This window comes from Chiloscyllium punctatum, chromosome 13 (assembly GCF_047496795.1).
Source record: "Chiloscyllium punctatum isolate Juve2018m chromosome 13, sChiPun1.3, whole genome shotgun sequence".
Classification (NCBI taxonomy): Eukaryota; Metazoa; Chordata; class Chondrichthyes; order Orectolobiformes; family Hemiscylliidae; genus Chiloscyllium; species Chiloscyllium punctatum.
In genome coordinates, this window is record NC_092751.1 from 92,698,500 (window position 1) to 92,717,527 (window position 19,028).

The 19,028-nt window shown below is 38.2% G+C and overlaps 1 protein-coding gene and 1 long non-coding RNA gene across 7 annotated transcripts in view; one reads left to right on the forward strand and one right to left on the reverse strand.

Annotated features, from left to right (window-relative positions):
- The window catches only part of LOC140484662 (uncharacterized), a 120,382-nt gene that overhangs the window by 73,250 nt on the left and 28,104 nt on the right, over positions 1-19,028 (reverse strand). For 4 of the 5 annotated variants that reach the window (XR_011962307.1, XR_011962306.1, XR_011962308.1 and 1 more), the window contains exon 2: positions 9,704-10,031. This is a non-coding gene — a long non-coding RNA (uncharacterized lncRNA). Of the gene's footprint in view, positions 1-9,341; positions 9,453-9,703; positions 10,032-19,028 lie in introns of those variants that run through there. The other variant, XR_011962309.1, reaches the window with a different exon arrangement.
- The window catches only part of adam8a (ADAM metallopeptidase domain 8a), a 44,514-nt gene that overhangs the window by 2,935 nt on the left and 22,551 nt on the right, over positions 1-19,028 (forward strand). Inside the window, exons 3-15 of one of the 2 annotated variants that reach the window (XM_072583244.1) lie at positions 2,583-2,659; positions 5,452-5,530; positions 5,620-5,696; positions 7,166-7,349; positions 7,494-7,559; positions 8,622-8,690; positions 9,321-9,490; positions 10,668-10,749; positions 11,781-11,935; positions 13,249-13,426; positions 15,743-15,832; positions 16,420-16,615; positions 18,460-18,562. In XM_072583244.1, coding sequence (XP_072439345.1) covers positions 2,583-2,659; positions 5,452-5,530; positions 5,620-5,696; positions 7,166-7,349; positions 7,494-7,559; positions 8,622-8,690; positions 9,321-9,490; positions 10,668-10,749; positions 11,781-11,935; positions 13,249-13,426; positions 15,743-15,832; positions 16,420-16,615; positions 18,460-18,562 — 1,526 coding nt within the window. Of the gene's footprint in view, positions 1-2,582; positions 2,660-5,450; positions 5,531-5,619; positions 5,697-7,165; positions 7,350-7,493; positions 7,560-8,621; positions 8,691-9,320; positions 9,491-10,667; positions 10,750-11,780; positions 11,936-13,248; positions 13,427-15,742; positions 15,833-16,419; positions 16,616-18,459; positions 18,563-19,028 lie in introns of those variants that run through there. The other variant, XM_072583245.1, reaches the window with a different exon arrangement.

A 19,028-nucleotide genomic window follows, 5' to 3' on the forward strand; every position in this document is an offset into this window, starting at 1 on the left:
AAGCAGGGTTATTAAAAGCACATTGGACCATTTATTACTGTATTAATAAAAGAGATACGTGAACTAATGATTTGGAGACTTATGTTTGAATCTCACCATCGTAACTTGGGAATTAAATTCAGTTAATTTTTTTTTGTTAAAAATCTGGAATAGAAAGCCATTGTGACCATATAAAATGTTTCAGATTTACTAACAGTGAAGGAAACCTCCGATCTTTATCCAGTCTGTCCTATGTGTGATTCCAGACCCTCAGCACAGTGGTTGACTTGTTACCACCCTCTGCAACCACCTCAGAAGCTATATTGTTGTATTAAACCACAACGACGAAGTCACTGCAGAAGTACCTTCTTCACAAGGATTACTCATCACTTTTTCCCATGGGCTATCAGAAGGGGGTTAAAAACATTGTAGCTTTGCCAGCAATGTCCACAACTTGACTGGCTTTAAAAATAAATAGAATGCTGCTAGAAGGGACAAAACAACAGAATAGTGACTAATGGAAATACTTTTTCTGAATGGCTGTAAGTAATGGTGCCTTGCATCGGTGAATGCTGGAACCTTCAGTATCAATATATAAAACCTATCTGGATAAGGGTATCAAGAAGACAAGAAACTGCAAATGGCACTAAAACCAGTAGAGTGCATTTCCTGTAAAGGGGGCTGTGAATCCTCAGAATGCAGACAAATTAAGAGACTAAGCCGATAAGTGTGAGAAAAAATCTAAATCTGAGAAAAATGGATTAGATCTCATTACCTCTCTGCCCCAGTGTGTTTGATGAAGGATTGTAGGTGCTAGGATGGTGCCATTTGAGGACTGTGCCCCCACCCTCATCTTGCCATCTCCACTATGATTTAGCCCATTATGGGAAAGACTATGGAAAGCCCACTTAAGGATCTGAATATAAATCCAGAGCACATGGGAGACTGGCCATGTAAGGAACATGAAAATTAAACTAGTGGGGGAGGGGGAAGCTTGCAGAGCTGGAAACCTTTGGGATGAGGTAGATATATGTTTCTTGTTTAAAAGTACTTGATGCTTAATTGAATGACACAGCATTAGAAAGCAGCTGGGTGGAGGGGCCCCATTGGGATACAGTCCTTCTTTCCTTCATCACACACCCATGGTCTTTGATCCAGCAACAAGCTATCTTAGTCTCTTCCTGATTAGTGCCTCCTGTTGATACTGCCATTTCATTGAGCTGCCAGTCTGCCCTAAGGGGCCCTGACTCCAGGGAAAGATCCCACTACAGTCCTCTGAAGTCCTTGGTGTTATGTAATGAGGAAGGACAGACCCACCCAAAGAGAAGCAACACCAAGCTCTCCCCAGACCAAGCTGGAGTTCCAAGCTTCCATCACCTTCTCAAGAATCCAGCCAAGTGTGTTATTTTTTTCAATAGAAATAGAAAGCTGTAACACAAGGACTAAATGTTCTCAAACTTGGAGTGGTGGAGAGGTTTAAGGGCTATATACACACTTTTTAAAAGTAGGAAGACAATTCAGTTGTTTTGTTTTCTAGAACAAGCAAATCAAATGTTCAGTTTTATAAATTAGGACAGGGAGGCAGGAAAGCAGAAACCAATACAGATGGGCAGTTGGCTTCAGGCTCCTCATAATTGGAGAAAAATGGGATTGGTTTTGTTGGAATACTGAAGGTTAGGAAGAACTTGATGAAGTAACCAGGAATTGCTTGTTTCCAAGATTGGCGATTTACACCTGTAAGGCAATTTGTACACAGCAAGACCACATAGGCATCAATGTGCTGAATGAATCTATTCTGGTGTTGGTTGAGTAATAAATATTGGCCAAGACACTGGGAGAAATAGAAAAAGCAAGTAATGAAATTGCCCAGGAGCTCAAGGACCATCTGGAGTAATTCAGAGATGGAGCCTGCAATCCACAGAAAGCAAATAATTGCATATTGTATAGCACCTTTCACAATCCAAAGACATTCAAAAATACTGTACAGCTAATTAAGTTCTTTTGAAGTGTTAACACTTGCATTATGGGCAGAACAATATATGTACTCAAGGCTGAGTTACCCAGGTCTTTTTGATCTAAAAGGGTATTGGGGATTATGGAGAGGCAGACCTTTAAAGTAGAGCTAAAGGCGCAATCAGATCAGCCATGATCTTACTGGATGGTGGAGCAGGCTGAAGTAGCGGAATGGCCTACTCCTGTTTGTTATGGTCTTATGAAACATGACAGCCAATCTGCACAGAGAAAAATCTGATACATGACCAGCAGGATTAGGCCATTCCTCCTACTACAGTAGAATTTGTGGTACATAGTGTACCACAATTTGGTTTAGTGTACCATTTGTGGTACACTAAACAAAAGGACCAAAGAACTGTGGATGCTGGAAATCAGAAACAAATAGAATTAATCCTTCAAGACCAGTGAGTGAAGAACAGTTAACTTTGCTTTCTCTCCACAGATGCTGCCAGGAGTTGAACAGAAGTAGCACATCATGAAGTTGCTGCTTCAGAGATTGTGATTGTTACCTGATTGTGCAACATTGCACAGCAAGAAATTATCTTGATTTTGAGAATAATGATGTTTCATTTCTTCCTCCGTTTATTCAGATTATCCATCCTGAAAAAGTGACTTATTCTGTAAATCTGGAAGGAAAAGAAGTCTATGTTCATCTTGAGAAGAATGGGTAAGATTGACATCTCCTTTTAACAATGTCCCATTATATGCTGCTTTCTTTTAATCTATTTTCAGAGAGTAGGACTATTTTGAGATACTTGCATTGCTGTGTAAAAGTCTGTGCCATTGCTTTGTAAGCCTTGGATACTTGTTTGTATTTGAGTGGGGCTGGTGCGAGGTCACACTGGTTAATTCATCATTGTGACTTTTTAGGCAAAATTGAGATGAGTGCACAGTGGTGTACATCCACAAGGTGGTTGTACTCAACTGCTTCATTTTGAGCAATCTAGATACAGGTTGATTCTAGCGTTACAAATAGTTGATATTTTGTTTTCACTGAAAGCAAAATGCTAGAAATCACAGCGGGTCAGGGAGCATTCATGGGGAGAGAGCAACCTAACGTTTCGAGTCTAGATGGCTCTTAATAATTTTTTTATTTGTATTTTCTGTTAACTCTTGTCAACCAGCACAAATGAGTTACGCAGCCATTTAGTCACTAAAATGACGTGGCTCTGAACAAGTTTGGAATGAAAATCAATTTAAAAATAAACTGGTCCCATTCTCATTCTAATAGTTTGAAGTATGTTCTGCTGTTGGAAACAAATATTGGTCAGGTGTAAACCACTGTTCTAACTCAAGGATATGTTGCATGAATGGAATAAACTTTATCTGGGTTATGTACAGATTAAAATAAAGTCCATTCTAAAGCATCAGGTGAACAGGTCCCTGTACAACAAGCTTATCAATGCACCTTTGGGGGAAAAGGTGCAAAAGGAAAGGACAATGCTGATCATTCTAACTTGTGTGCCATGGTAGTAATTTTGTGACCTTCTCCAATATGAACATTTCTTGAAGTTTGTCAAAATATACACACTTTATAAGTGAGTGAAGGATGCAACATGTTGGCTAACACTTTGTCTGCATTGTCTTTCAGAGATAGCAGTATTGAAAAGGAAGGAAGTTTAAAATAAAACAGGAAGTGTGGTCACAAACTTAATCTGGATGACAGAATGAAGTAGAGGTCTGAGACTAGTGTACTGAAGCATTGACACAGTCACTTTAAACATGTAGAGGGAGGAACTTAAGATAACGATAATAACTGTTTATATCTCGCGGGAAAGAGTAAAATTCAGAGGAGCTGAAAATTATGCAGAACCGTGACAGTAGAAGTTTGGGAAAATAGTACTGAGACAGAAGTGTAAAGAGACCTAACCGGTATCAACAAACAGAGTGGAGTGATTTGAATGGGCCATTAAGCATAGTGGATGGGGTGACACTGGAGGCTCACTGGGAGCATGGGAAGAAAAGATGCCTGCCAGCACACCCTGCCCCTCTACACACCTTCTGTTCTGAGACTCAGCCGTGGAGGGTCTGGAACTTTCTCCTGAATGCTGGGAAGATGAAACCTTTGGTTAGCATAAGTAGTATGGAAATTCCATCCCATTGCTTCACACTTCCCCTCCCTTTATAGTCTCTAATTTAACCAGACTGTGTTCATAACCTCAGTATCATATGTAATTCTGAGTTGAGGTTCCAATCCTGTAGCTGTCCATTACTAAGACCACCAAATTCCACCTTGGCCATATTTCTCACCTCTATCCATCCCATCAACCCATTTGCAAAAATTTGTTAATTTCACAACCATTCAGAGCAGCTCCTAAACCCTTGCTCATGTAAAATTGTCCATCTCAACACCACCTCAGTTATTACCCTAGTCCTAATTCCTGATTGGCATGAACTTCTGATCCATCAACTTCCAAATTTATAATACATTCAATGGCACTATTATTTGCTGATCCCATTTCCACATCCAGTGTCACTGTCTGAACATCACAGTCTCTCTGAGTCTGGCCTCTCTCAAATCTCGCACTCCTTCACCTCACCCCTGGTGAAGTGGTGCCAGGATGTGATCCATGATCTGGGCCATACCTTCAGCTGCTGAGGTTCCACATTCTGGAAATCCCCACATCTCTCCAACTCTCTTTCATCCTTTTTAAGACATCACCAAAAACCCACTTCTTCACCCAAGCTTTTGTTCACATCTCTTCTAGCCCAGTTCATTTTTTATGCCTCTGTGAAGCCACTTTGATCACTTTATTCCTTATGTTAAAGGTATTCTGTAAATCCAAGGGAAATACATATCTAGTTGTCAATAAATATGTAAATGGAAGAGTGTTGGCCAAACATAGTAAACATTCTTAAAAGTCATATCTCAAAGTGTAAATATGATCTGTCCTGTGGACAGTTACTGATGTTAGTGATTGCTTAAGGCTACACTGCAAATTCTATGGCCTTCCTAATGAATTAGTAACCATTGCTTCTGCTAAACTGTTGGTGTTGAGTTACTATTTATTATAGTTCTTTGACCAGATCAGAGGCCAGCAGCTTTTATATTTAGAGGACAGTCCTAAGCACATTTCTATTCATATTCTGATGAACAATGAATGAAACCTTCAAAATTAGAATCAAAGACCTTTCATGTTTTTGGTATTGTCCACTTGTCTGTTAGGTTGATGGGCTTTCTTCATTTGAATGTAACTAAATGAAGGGGCCAGCACTCATGTTGCAGGATACCACAAAACTTGAAGCTGTTGAGGGAGTCAAAGGATTTCATGAAGAGCTGATGATTAGGCAAAGCCAAGCAGGAAGGAGGTGGAATTTTACAGAATGACTACTACTCTAAATCAATCTAATGAGGCTGATTTCAAAATCGTGAGGATGCTTGAATGTAGAGAGCTCCCGCAACACTCACTCTTATTGAAATTCCTTAAACTCCAACTTATTTATTTTGTGCTTCAACAGGGGTCTTCTGGTCGATCATTATTCTGAAACACATTACTTGGAAAATGGAACTGAAGTGGTAGCCACGCCACAATCTCTGGTATTCCTCTGTCAGTTATTAAATTGCAGTGAACATTTGACATTAAAGTATGTAATATTTTATAATGCTGTTAATATTTTAATTTGCAGGATCATTGTAATTATCATGGTGTTATTGAAGGCATCAATGATTCCTCTGTCAGTATCAGCACCTGTACTGGACTCAGGTATAGAGTAATGCTCTTACTACATAAAACTGCCTTTTTCATTGGTAGTTAACCTACTGCTATTTCCTCTAAGAACCCAAGTTACACCAGAATATTTGTTCAGCACATCAATGACTTTCCTTATTGCTTTAAAAAATGTAAATGTAAAGCTGAGGTTTGGGCCCACTTGAGTTTGTGAGTTAAATGGTGTTCTCCCTTTCCAGGCAAAAAAGTCCAAACACTCAGAAGCTCCACCTTGTAAGCAGACCAAGTCCAATGAGATGCACCTCCAACAGTTGAAGCTGAATTTAATTAATAACTTAGTTTCCCAATGATATGGTCACAATTAAATTATAATCAGTGTAGCTCTACTGATACTTGCACATGGATAGGGAAGCCTTGAGTTAAAGAATAAAGTGGCTTGCCTTTTTTAAAACTTTGGAAAATACTGTAGTTTTGACAGCCTCTGAGTTACAGTAGTGACATGACTGGTGACTAGAAGGGAGTAATGGATCAGTCTGTACAAGGTACAGTACATTGGCACAAGGAAATGATTGCCAACTTATGGAGCTTTGCCAACTTGGTTTCACAGTGAACAATAGAAATTGTCTTAAAAGAAGCATTCACAAAGCTGCAGATTGAACAATAAAACTGCTCAAGAAAGACTGAAATAATAATTCATTCGTACCCACCAAAAATAAGAACTATAATTCATTTGGATTAAGCTATGCTGAGGAGGATTTGCAAATGATCTTACATTAGCTAGCACAAGAGTTATTACTGTTCATTATAACTAGATGAGGGGAACCAGAAAATGGTTTTAAATAATTAATGTCTGTACAAAATGTTTTTGATTTTTAAGTATAATACACCAAATATAATTTTCATCAGAAAACTGTTCTCAAAACTAATGCAAATTTTAACATTTCAAGCTCAAACAGCAACAAAAGTCTTATTGAAGAAGCATTTTATTGTGTCTCTATTATGAAGAGAAATGGTATATTTCAAAGAATCATGTTAAAGGAGGACATTCAGCTCATCGTTACAGGTCATCGTAAATTGTTGCATTAAGAATAATTCTCCTCGTCTCCCTTTGATTCTTTTGCCAGTCACCTTGAATCCTCTGGTTAACAACAGAGACCCAACTGAACTATGCAGTCATCTAATAATAAATTTCATGGTAATTGTAGGACATGCTCAAACTGAGCTAGAACAATCTTTTGAGGCAATTCAAAGTTGTTTTCCTTGCTCCTTGCAGGGTGCAGTTTCAGAATTGACATTCCCAATATGCGTTTTAGGTTGGCAAAACGAAGTACCTCAAATCCAGGAAAAAATTCTAATTACGAAAAGGAGAGTGTTTTGAATAAAAGGTGTTCCTTCTGGACCTTCCCTCCTCTGTCTAACTTTTGTAACATTTGAATAATCTTTAATAAACTGAAGTAAGCATTCATGGAGTTGGGATCAATATGCTTATTAATGTTGCTTTCCAGGGGTGCGCTCATGGCTGGGAGTAATGTCTACCTCATTGAACCTTTGGAAGGAACTCAAACTGGGCAACATGCTTTGTACAGACAGGAGCATCTGAGAGTGAAACGGGGATCATGCAGTACACGCAACTTGACACTTTATGACCATGGACCTAAAATGGCAGCACTTTACCAACCTCTTGGCAGGGTATATCATTCCTGTGAACTATATGCATGTTTGTGATAATTTTATGATGAGCAAAACATTTGGATATATGAGAAAATGTTGATTTTTTTTTTCATGTTATAAACTGCTTTCAGCTTGCCTAATTTTCCCCTTTTTTTTGTTTAGAGATCTGCAAAGGCTTCACAAAGCACCCGATATGTGGAACTTTACTTAGTTGTTGACAATGCTGAGGTAAATCTTAATCAAGATACTTTTTCACAAGTTGCCTTGAGTTTTATTAACTCGCAAAATCTTTCAGCATCGATTTCAAAGGATAGCTATGTTTCCAAATGATCGTTCTGACATTATTTTTTGAAGTTTTACACATTGTATTATATTTCTCCTGGACCCATGTGATTCACATTCTTCAAAACTCCCCAGGAGCTTGAAAGTTAGTGTAGTTATAAAATCTTTCAAGCTTTTTTGAAAACTATTAATAATCTTGTGATTTTACAAATCTCTGAAAAACGTCATTTGAGTCATAGGATTGATTGTTTCCTACAGTCCTGTATTTGTGTGAAAAATCCTTGTCACTAAATTATTGAGATATTTTCTGATCAACTTATTCAGCAATGTTGTCATACACCCCTGGAGCAGGTAAGACTTGAATCCAGGCCTCCTGCTTCAGAGGCAAGGGCATTACTACTGCAGCACAAGAACCCTACTAGATTGTTAGAGTATAATTGTAATAAATTAAACTACATTACAGTGTGGAAACAGGCCCTTCGGCCCAACAAGTCCACACCAACGAGCAACCCACCCAGACTCCTACACCTAACACAACAGGCAATTTAGCATGGCCAATTCACCTAACCTGCACATTTTTGAATTGTGGGAGGAAACCCACGCAGACATGGGGAGAATGTGCAAACTCCACACAGACAGTTGCCCGAGGCAGGAATTGAACCCAGGTCTCTGGTGCTGTGAGGCAGCAGTGCTAACCACTGTGCCACCATGCCGCCACCTGTTCCTTTAAGATGGGTTCACTTTGTCCTGTTTCCACATCAGTGTGGACCTTGGTGTTGGCAGATATCATCCAAGTTTGAAGCCACAGACACATCCATCATGTCAGTAAATGTTTGAATTAAGTAGTGAGAGGAAACAATAATCAAGTTGAGACTGTACAGTTCTCGCGAAATAAATGTAGTGATTTTTGTATCAAGGGAACGTGATGAGATTTTTTTCCTTTTAAGCAGGTTTCTGGAAAACATTTTGGTTGATGGTCTGTTGAGGTCACTTTTTATTTTATTTCAGTATAAAAAATTCAGAGACCTCCTCACAATTCGACAGCGTATGATGGAAGTAGTGAATCATGTAGACAAGGTAATAATCATTTTATCTTACGGGGAGTGGCAAGTTACATTCGCATCAATTTTTCCTGCTGTTGCACAGATCTTTCTGGTCCTTGTCCTACTTCAGCCTCTAGAACGAGAGGTCAATACATCCACATGCTGATTGGCATACGTGGACTCTCCAAGTGACTGCACAGCTTGAAGAAAATGTTGGTGGAAAGATAAATAAAAGATGCACTTGATCTGTCTATCTGACTGTATCTATGTGTTTCTCTGACTGTGTTTTTTAAAAAAATAAGGAAATCATTATTATAAGTGGGACTCTTCACTGGAACTAACAAAACCATTTTAAATGTGACAAGAATTTGGATTAATATCAAAAGGTCAAATATGCTAACAAATTTCACAAAGACAAACTATTCTTATAAATAGCAAAAGAAAAACTAGACAAAGGTAATGTGGAGCATTTGATTTGACAAGGATTGAAAATGATTGAAAATTATTTTCTTTTAGCTGCAAGAGTTTATATGAATTAGATATCCTTTTCAACCCAGTAAAATGATTGCCACTCCAAATAATCTTAGAATATTTTTAACAAATATTTAATTCTTTGTATTGCAGTTTGTTATTCTTTTTTTTTCTTCACTTTTTTTCCCATTAGTTGTACAGATCATTGAATATCCGTGTAGCACTGGTCGGAATGGAAGTGTGGACCTATTCAGACAAAATTGCTGTCAGCTCAAATCCTGATATCACACTTGACAACTTTCTCAAATGGCGTAGGAAGGAGCTCCTGTTAAAGAAGAGGCATGATAACGCACAGTTTGTCACGTATGTAGTTTTAAAAATAAACCCCAAAATCAGTCAATTGTGCATAAGAGCAATTTTGCTATCTGCTTTGGTCTAAAGATTAGATTAGTTTTTACAGAAGGGGCTATACTGAGATCCTTTCAGAAATTTATTGCATTTTTGATTATTTCCATGTGATTTATTAAAAGCCCACATTATAACTCTTTAAGTAATAGATGCTTTTTCATGTCATACCTAAATAATATTTTACGGGACTTGGGAAGTGTCTTCTGTCCAACTTTTGTTGATTGCTTCACCAATGAATCCAACCCTCCTCCTGCCCCTGTCATGATGCCAGGAGCCCATTCACTGATGAAAATTTCAAATAAAATGGTATACCTCATGATCTTCAAAGCCTACCACAGTCTAGAAGTTGACGTCAATGGAATAGGAAACACTTATTTGGATAGATGCAACTTCTCAACCATCAAGAATTTTGATGCATTCCAGGATAAGGCTGTTCTTTTCATTGGCACCCCTGTCATCAGGTTCATTTTTATACACTCCTTCCATTATGTTTGATCTATGGGATTCAAGACAATAACTTAAATTAATTTCAACAGCACCTTCTTCACTGTTGAGAAGGAAAAGAACATCAATGTCATGGGAATACTATCATTTCCATCTCCTCACCAAGACACACAGCACCCTGATTTGGGCATATTTCTCCAACCCTTTTTCATTGCCAACTCATATTCTATAATTCCCTTACTAAAATCATTGTAGGAACAGCATTACCACAAGCATTGCAACAGGAGAAAGGACAACAAGGGATGGGTAATGAGTACTTTTTTATCCACCTCCCAAAGATGAATCATAAAACAGTTATGGCCCTATATTGATTTAGCATGAACAATCTCTGGTTTCTGATTGTGTAAGTAGTGAGGGGCTCTGCAGCTTTAGTTATGTCGGTGCTGATTTAGCAGTTTGGCATGCAGCACAGAGGTAGGCCCTTTGGCCCAACCTCACCATGCCGACAAGATTTCCTAAACTAAAATATGCTTGCTTTTGGCCCCTATCCCTCCAAATCTTTTCTCTCCATGTTTCCAGGAATGTGTCTGAAGTTTCTTTTTATGATCAAAATGACTGTCATTATCATAATGCCATTAATATTTGCAAGGGAAATTTCAAACCTACCATTAAATATCTATCCTTTCAGTGGAAAAGGTTTTGAAGGAACAACTGTTGGATTGGCAACAAAATCTGCAATGTGCACCTATCTGTCTGGTGGAGTAAATGAGGTAAGTTACCTTCATGGCACTTTCTACAATTACAAAAAATGAAAGGTCCCCCATTTTCAAATATCATAACTTAAAAGCATAATTTATAGAATTACAAAATATTTGAATTTAATAAAAATCCTTTATTAGTGTTATTGGTGCAAGCAACCAACAGGAAGAACATTCAAATCTCTTAAAATTGCAGATGCCAGTTTTTCACTTCCATGTGGATCTTCTTATTTTCATTATTTTCCATTTAATTGTCCAACTGAAGAAATTAAACTCCAAGTGAATTTATATGACTGCCTGAGCAATGGAATTATGATTAAGGGTTAGTTAGCTCACTTGGCTAGATTGTTGGTTTGTGATCTAGAGTAACATCAACAATGTGAGTTCACTTCCCATACTGGCTGAGGTCACCACGAAGGATTCTTCTCTCCACCTCCCTCCTAGTCTAAGGCGTGTGGTGACCCTTAGATTAACCCACCACTATCTCTCGCTCTCGCTCATGAGTGTGCAGCCTTATGATGCAGTAGAACTAGGGCAACTTGTTTAGAAATCTTTTGTGTTCATCTTTACAGTGATAAAACGTCACAAGTTAGCTGATGGAATTACAGTATCAGTTTTGTGGGGGTCATAAATATATGATAGTCATAAATAAATTTGAAGAGCTTTTTGCAGTGAATGGTTGAAATGTAGAATTTGCTACTACTTGGAGAGGTTACAATGATTATCAAAGAAACATTTAAGAGCAAGTTTGGTAAGAAGGAGAGCAGAATAGAAGCCTCTGTTGATGATGGTAGAAGCAAGTTTGTACACAATACAAATACAAATAAACCTGTTGGGCCCAATTGCCTGTCTCTGCCCTATTCTTCCTTTTGGAGTTAAACAGTTTCAACGATGTCATCATTTTCAGTCATTGCTTTGTGTCCATGTATTTTCATAACAGAAGTTATTCAATGCCATAATGCTTCTAAGCTTAATCAAGAATCGTGGCTTGGACTTGTAGTTGTGATGGCAAGAGTTGTAACAATTCTATTCATTATATGCAGGACCACAGTTCAAACCCATTAGGCTTGGCATCCACAATTGCACATGAGATGGGTCACAATTTCGGTATGTCTCACGATGAAGACCACACATCATATTGTCGTTGCTCTGGCTCAAGGGAAAGCAATGGTGGCTGTATCATGGCAGAGAAAACCGGGTATGACCAGAACTGTCTGCAACAAGCCCAAACAAGAACATTTGCTCCTGGCGTAATGTTATTTGATTAAATATTTAAAAGAAACTAAGTTTGATTTCAAGTTTTTAATTTTTCTGTGTGGTGAAAATGTTGGTAGAGTTTTGTGCTCTTCAAGAGGATAATCCTTAAGTCCGTAAGCTGTAAGATGAAGTTGGCCATTTGGCCCTTCAAATCTGCTCCACCATTCAATGCCCTATCCATGTTAATCTTACTGCCTCCAACACCATCTACTCTTATTAATGTGTGGTGCCTTATTGAATGCTTTTTTGAAATCTAAGTATATTACAGCCACTGGTTTGCCTTTATGTATCCTGTGCTACCTCCTTTAAAGAGCTGTAATAAATTTAAGTAATTGTTTCTATCACTATCATCAACCATGGGAGTGTTCCATTGTAATGATGATGTTTGACATATTTTCAAATTCTACGTAAACTATTTTTATTAGTTAAATTTAAATGGATTTTGTTTCTGAACTGCAATCTTAACAAGGAGAGAGCCCCAATTATATTGGCATAACAGCACATTAATTAACAGCAACAGTATACTTTGGAGCAGGAGTCTGTGTTGTAGGCTGTGAGCGTAGCATTACAGGAAACATTTTTCCATTCATTGGCACCAATGTTTTAGAAACATAGAAGTTTGAAGGGTAAGAATTGGCCATTTGTCCTTTTCAGCCTGCTGTGCCATTCAGTAATGTTCTGATTGACCCTTAACTCAAATTTCCCATCTGCAGAGGCCTTGATCTTCTTGTCTATCAAAAATCTACCTGACCCAGCCATGATTAAATTCAATGGCCTATCTTCCACTGCTTTCTGGGGAAGATAATTCAACAGACTAGAAACTCTCTGGTAGAAAACATTTCTTCCCATTTCAGTCTTCAAAGCAAAACCTCTTATTCTCAAACTTTTGTTCTGATCCCTTCAACAAGAACAGAGAAACATAATCTCAGAATCCATCCTGTCAAGTTGCGACATGATCTGACATCTTTCAATAAGATCACCACCTCTCCTTCTAAACTGAAATGGGTAAAACTGCTCTCTTCCTAGAGCTAAGTCTTTCATCCCAGGCATGGATCATGGCAACCTTTTCTGAACCATTTCGAATGCAATTATATCCTTGGAAGCAAAAATCTCAACTCTGTTTTCACATTCCCAGTCTGAAAGCTCCAAATTTGTGACAATCCAAATTTTATCTAATGCCATTTTACATGTTTGCATGTAATGTGAATCTAGACTTGATCTCATTTGACTGTTCTCATCTCTATTTGTTTACAGGCCAGTGTTGCCTGAAAGCTTCAGCAGTTGCAGCCATCAGGAGCTGCAGCACTTCTTGGCGACTAGGATGACAGACTGCCTTTTGAATAGTCCCAGAGCAGATGAATTGTATGGAAATCCAGCATGCGGGAACCAGTTCCTTGAGCATGGAGAGGAATGTGACTGTGGTACTGTTGAGGTAATGCACAAATTCAGTACTGGTCTGGAAGATTTATGTATTATAGTAAAATGACATTTAAACTATCCACTTTCTGTTTTGTACAACGGTAGGTTAATGTTTCTGTGAAGCAGGCTCCTGCAACCTAAAAGATACTATGGCCCATCATTGGCAAGCCAACATAACACAATGGCATGTGAGGGGCAGTTTTGTTCATAGTGCCTACCAGAAGTTTGGCACTCTGAGGGAACTCAAATTGGACAATGAGTCAAACTATGTTGCCAGTTTCAGAGCAGCATTGCTGTAGAACTAGGAGCAGGATATGAAACCATGCTCTCAATGAAGTGTCTCATATTACATAGATAAGAAGTACAATTTTAAAGTGTGGTGAATGGTATTATGCTTTTATCAGAAGGGGAGAGCAGGTTTCTGCAACCAATCTGTAGTATGCTTAAGGACAGGAAGGACCATGTCAAGAATATACATGAAGCAAGAAATTAAAAATTCACCGTGACCATCTGGAGTGCTGTGAGCAGTTCTGGTCGCCCTGTTGTAGGAAGGGTATTATCAAGCTGGAGAGGATTCAGAAGATTTAACAGGATGTTCTCCGGTACAGAAGATTTGGTTTATAAAGAGAGATTGGGACTCTTTTTCACTAGAGCATAGAAAGTTAAGAGGTGACCATTGAGGTTTATAAAATCACAAAGCGTATAGCTAGGGTTAGTGGTAGGTGTCTTTTTCCAAGGATGGGGCACTTCAAGACAAGGAGGCACATTTTTAAGGTGAGAGGAGAGAGATTTTAAAAAGACACAAGGGGCAATTTATTTTACACAGCATGTAGCATGAGTAAGTCTCTGAGGAAGTAGTGGATGCACACACGGTTACAGCATTTTAAAATCCACTTTGATAAGTATGTGAATAGGAAAGGTTTGGTGTGATATGGACCAAGTGCAGGCAGGTGGGACTAGTTTAGTTTGGGATTATGTCCAGCATGGACTGGTTGGACCAAAGGGTCTGTTTCCCTGCAGTATGACTATGACTCTAGATAATGTCAAGTTACTGCTTCATTTAATCAGGGAAGAGCTTTTGGTGTTCTTAATTAAGCTAAACTGAACAACTCCTAGAATAGAATATTAGCCCAACTACAGAGATCTGAAACTGCAGTTTCCTACAAGTTCTTGCCAGTTACTTGGCAGTATGTAAGAATTGATAGAAAAACTGTGTAAAGAAGTATTTATTGCTGCTGTCAGGTTCCTGTTCAGTTTGAAATAATGGCATGTATAAACACATTTCCAATCCAAGTGCAAAATATACAGTCCCCTTAATGAACTTGCGGTTATCCTGAGCTAATTTTCTCTCACTGCCACCCACTTCCCCTGCTTAATGATTCATCATTTCCAGATTATTATTCTTGTCCGAATGTCCCATATGTCAACTACTGTACTATAGATTGAGAAATCTATTGAATATTGAGGGAATAAAGGGCTCATTTTCAGAGTGCATGCAGCTGATCGGAAAACTGCTCTCAAGGAGTGATACTGAGGAAATCACTGGCTCTTATTCCCTACTTTCCATCCACTAATATTAAGGAACAAAGAAACCTGAGTTGAGTATTGGTAGACTTTCAATAGGTTGTTTGCTCCTGGTTGTTGAGATTATGCAGTGGGAATATCCATCCAGAAGATTAGCCTTTATAAATCATATAATTGTGTGTTTCAATGATACTTTGTATTTCTTTACTTTTTCTGTGAAAATAGATAGATAAATGTTTTAAGTACTGTGGAAGTGAATGCCAGCTGTGTGAAGCTGCCTCATTAGGAAATTAGCAGCCTGGTGTGTGTTTTGACATGGAAATTATGGTCAAACTGTTGCAATATCAAAGTGAGATCAGGAAATCCATGTCTCCAAAATGAGTTTGACTTCTTTGTTACAAGGGCTTTGTTGGAAAGATAATCAGGCGCAGTAAAAGTAAGCTGTTGATTCATGACCAGCCTGTTTCCTGCTTTTTGTAAAATTGAAGGAATTAGTCCCTTGACAGAATAGCATGTGGCTCACAGAAATTTCAGGTGGTATATTTTGATGCCTATGTCTTTGAGTAATTGAGCTCCATATCGATGCCATTATGGTGATCATTTTACAATCCATTTGGAAATACTGCTGAATTATTTATTTACTTTTAAATTTTGCTCCACCTGTTGTTTTCCAATGATTTCTGATTTGAAATGTCACATAGTAATAGTGTTCATTGTTTGATAGTACAGTAATAGTTTAAGGACTTGTTGAAGTTTGTTAAAATTAATAATTGAAATTAATACTGATTGGTGTTCGACCTTGTAGGAATGCACCAATCCTTGTTGTAATGCTACAACCTGCAAATTCAAGGAGGGAGCGGAGTGTGCTGCTGGAGCTTGCTGCCAGAATTGCAAGGTACAAATGCCAGTGGCCACTATTTATCTTTTTTAAATCACAGTCCATACATTTGATGTAATCCAGACTGGCTCTGCCACATTGAGGGAGTTGGGGAATCCTTGATCCTGATGAGCGATTAACTCATGATTCCTTTTGCTTGGTCAGGTGGCTGTTAAAGATTGCATGGCACAATTGTGTATCCTGTGTAGTTTAGATTTGAATCTTCAACCAATATCACTAAGAGTTTGCAATGGTATTCAGGGCACAAATGTTAACAACTATTTTATAATGCTCATGTTTTTATTTCACGAAACTGAAAAATCGGGCAGTAAGGAAAGCAAATGCATTAAAGTTATTCTTTGATGTCTGTAGAAGTGGCAACCTGGTGCAGTTTTGTTGTTATTAATGAAGATGCACTTTTGGTACAAGATAAACCACTTTACTCTGTTATCTGGTCCATGTTTATGTGAATCATTTGCAAGTCAGAGCTTTCAGGTTTTGTGATCTGTATTCTGTGCTGACCACACCTCATTTATCATCTTCAATTATTTTACTCTGTCATTTTGGGAATTGTTACTTCAGGTCATATGTTTTTTTTAATTCAGGTTAAATCAGCAGGACAATTATGTAGGGCCGCACAAAATGACTGCGATCTACCTGACTACTGCAATGGTGAGAGTGCTGAATGTTCAGAAGATGCCTTCAAAATGAATGGTTCTCCCTGCAGCAATGGAAAAGGTTACTGCTACAATGGACAGTGCCCTACTCATCAGCAGCATTGCATTACTCTATGGGGAACAGGTACTTTCTACAAAGAAGTCACTCACTTAATCACCAAAATGTGAACTGTCTCATGTCTAGCATCTTCCACTCCAATTGAAATTAACTAGTCTCTATTCCTATTATCATTTTCATGTTTTAGCTTTTGAAATAGATACATATTAAATCATTTTTCAGACAGCTTCAGTTTGTGGAATACCCTTCTCTGGATCTCAATAGCAGAGTCTTCAACTTGGCTGTTATAAACTTGAGGTGCATCAAGTCATGTGGTTGCACATGTTCTTATTTTAAATCATCAAATTACAGATTCCAATAAGGAAATGATCAAGCCTTTAGTATTTTTAAAAAGTGTTTTTCATCATTTAATATGGTTTTCTTATTTTATAATAACTTCTTCAGCTAAACACACAGAATTAAATTCTGTGTGAGAAACCAATGCTTAATGAAGTTGGTACAATACAGTTCAACCCACTGCTTTTTAACATAATGGTATAATTTATAATTCACTTGAGAATGCAATCTGCTTGTTTAAGGACAAGTTGAGGACTAAAATTAATTTACGAAGTTGTTTTTCCATTGTGAAGCTCCACAACCATGCTTTTCCTCTTGCCAGGTTTGCCATTTTGCACCATATTATTCAATATATCCCATTTGATATTAACATTTGAAATTGAAATGTTATATAATTGAATCATCGTGTTAATTATAGTGAGAAGTGGGAAGCTGACTACCTTCTGAAAACTGCAAAGACCAATTCAAAAAGAAAGATGAATGCTTACAATTAATAAAACTGAAGGGCCTTGAATGTTGCTGAATAGAATTAAAAGGGATTACAAGGCATATACAGCAAAGGAACAAGCCATGTGACACACACCATTCAGTGTTTATTCTGGATTCAAACATCTCCCATCTTCCCTCACTTAATTAATCCGTTGTAATAATCGATTCTCCCTCATTCCTCTCTGACGTTTCTTTAATTACATTATTCTGTTTGCTTCAACCACTCCCCATGTAGCAGATTCCATATTCTTGCCACTTTCAGGTGATGTGGTTTCTTGTGAAATCCTGCTGGATTTCCTGGTGACTATCTTTATCTATATTGATAAATTTTGTTTATGCTCTTCCCACAAAAGGAACCATTAACCATTCTACCCCCCCTTACCCCCCCCCCCCACGCCCCATCAAAACCTTTCATCATTTGACGGAGAATGTTCAGGGCACTCTCCTGACCACCTTTTTTAGACCATATCAGTCCTTTCCTGATGAGTGCCCACAGATCACTGGGACTATTCTTTTTTCCTCATCTACATATCTGGGTGTCTCTGGTGTGACTGAATACAGTAAAACCTGTTAAGAGAATTCAAATGATGTCGTAGGAAAGTTGAAGTGATGAATTTGGTATATTGCTAAGTCACACTCTGCAGAAATATAGAATATCCTTCAATTTGCTCCAGCTTTGTAGCTTCACTGGAAGTGCTGAGGAAGCCCCATGCTTTCCCTACACTTTCCCTACAGCATTGGAATCCATTGGCTGTAGCCCTCACATATAATTAATCTGCAACTGGACAAAGTATGGCATTGACATAAAATGGTGAGAAACTGATGTATCCCAATGTAAGCAGGATACGTCCACCTCAGCAGCAGCCTCGATTGAGAAAACCATACAACCTGATGTCGATACTCTTAAAATGGAGATAATTCCCAAATTATATAATAGGATGTTACCTTTATGCCTATCATTTTAATGTTCACGTATTTTCTGTTTTACATACACATCAGTAGGTACTATCTGTTACATTTATTTTCAGAGAGGCATTGATTAAAATCAGGAGAAAGTAATAGGTTCTCCGATATTCTCTGTACAGGTGCTACAGTGGCACATGATGACTGCTTTCAACAGAATATGAGAGGAGACAAATACGTTCATTGCAAAGCATTTAGAAATGGTTATGATGCTTGCAGGAGCAAGTAAGTAAAAACAACTTTGTTTTTGGATAGGTATGTTCTAGCTGCCTCCCCTCTGACATTTTAAATTGGTCACAGCAGATAGCCCTTTGACCAAGCTCTTGGTTATCTGTCCTAAATGCTTTAAGGGATTCTGTTAAATTTTAACTGATAACACTACTCTGAAGTTCCTCAGGGCATTTTATTACACTAGTCAACAATACTGAGGGGCCTCAAACTGATTTAGACCTGAATTTTCTTAAAGACAATAGCTTTTCCATCCTTGCAGGAATGGCCTTGGTGGCGTACCTCAAACCCCCCTACTCCCTCCACAACCCTAGAACATAGCACCTGTTATGGTGGTGTGAGAGAATGGGCGTCATTTCCAACAATAGGGTCTGGTGTCTATTTGTGGGATGTCCAAAACATAATTTGTGCACTAATGATTTACTAGAAAATGTCTAAAGCTGCTAACTTCCTTTGGAGAGGT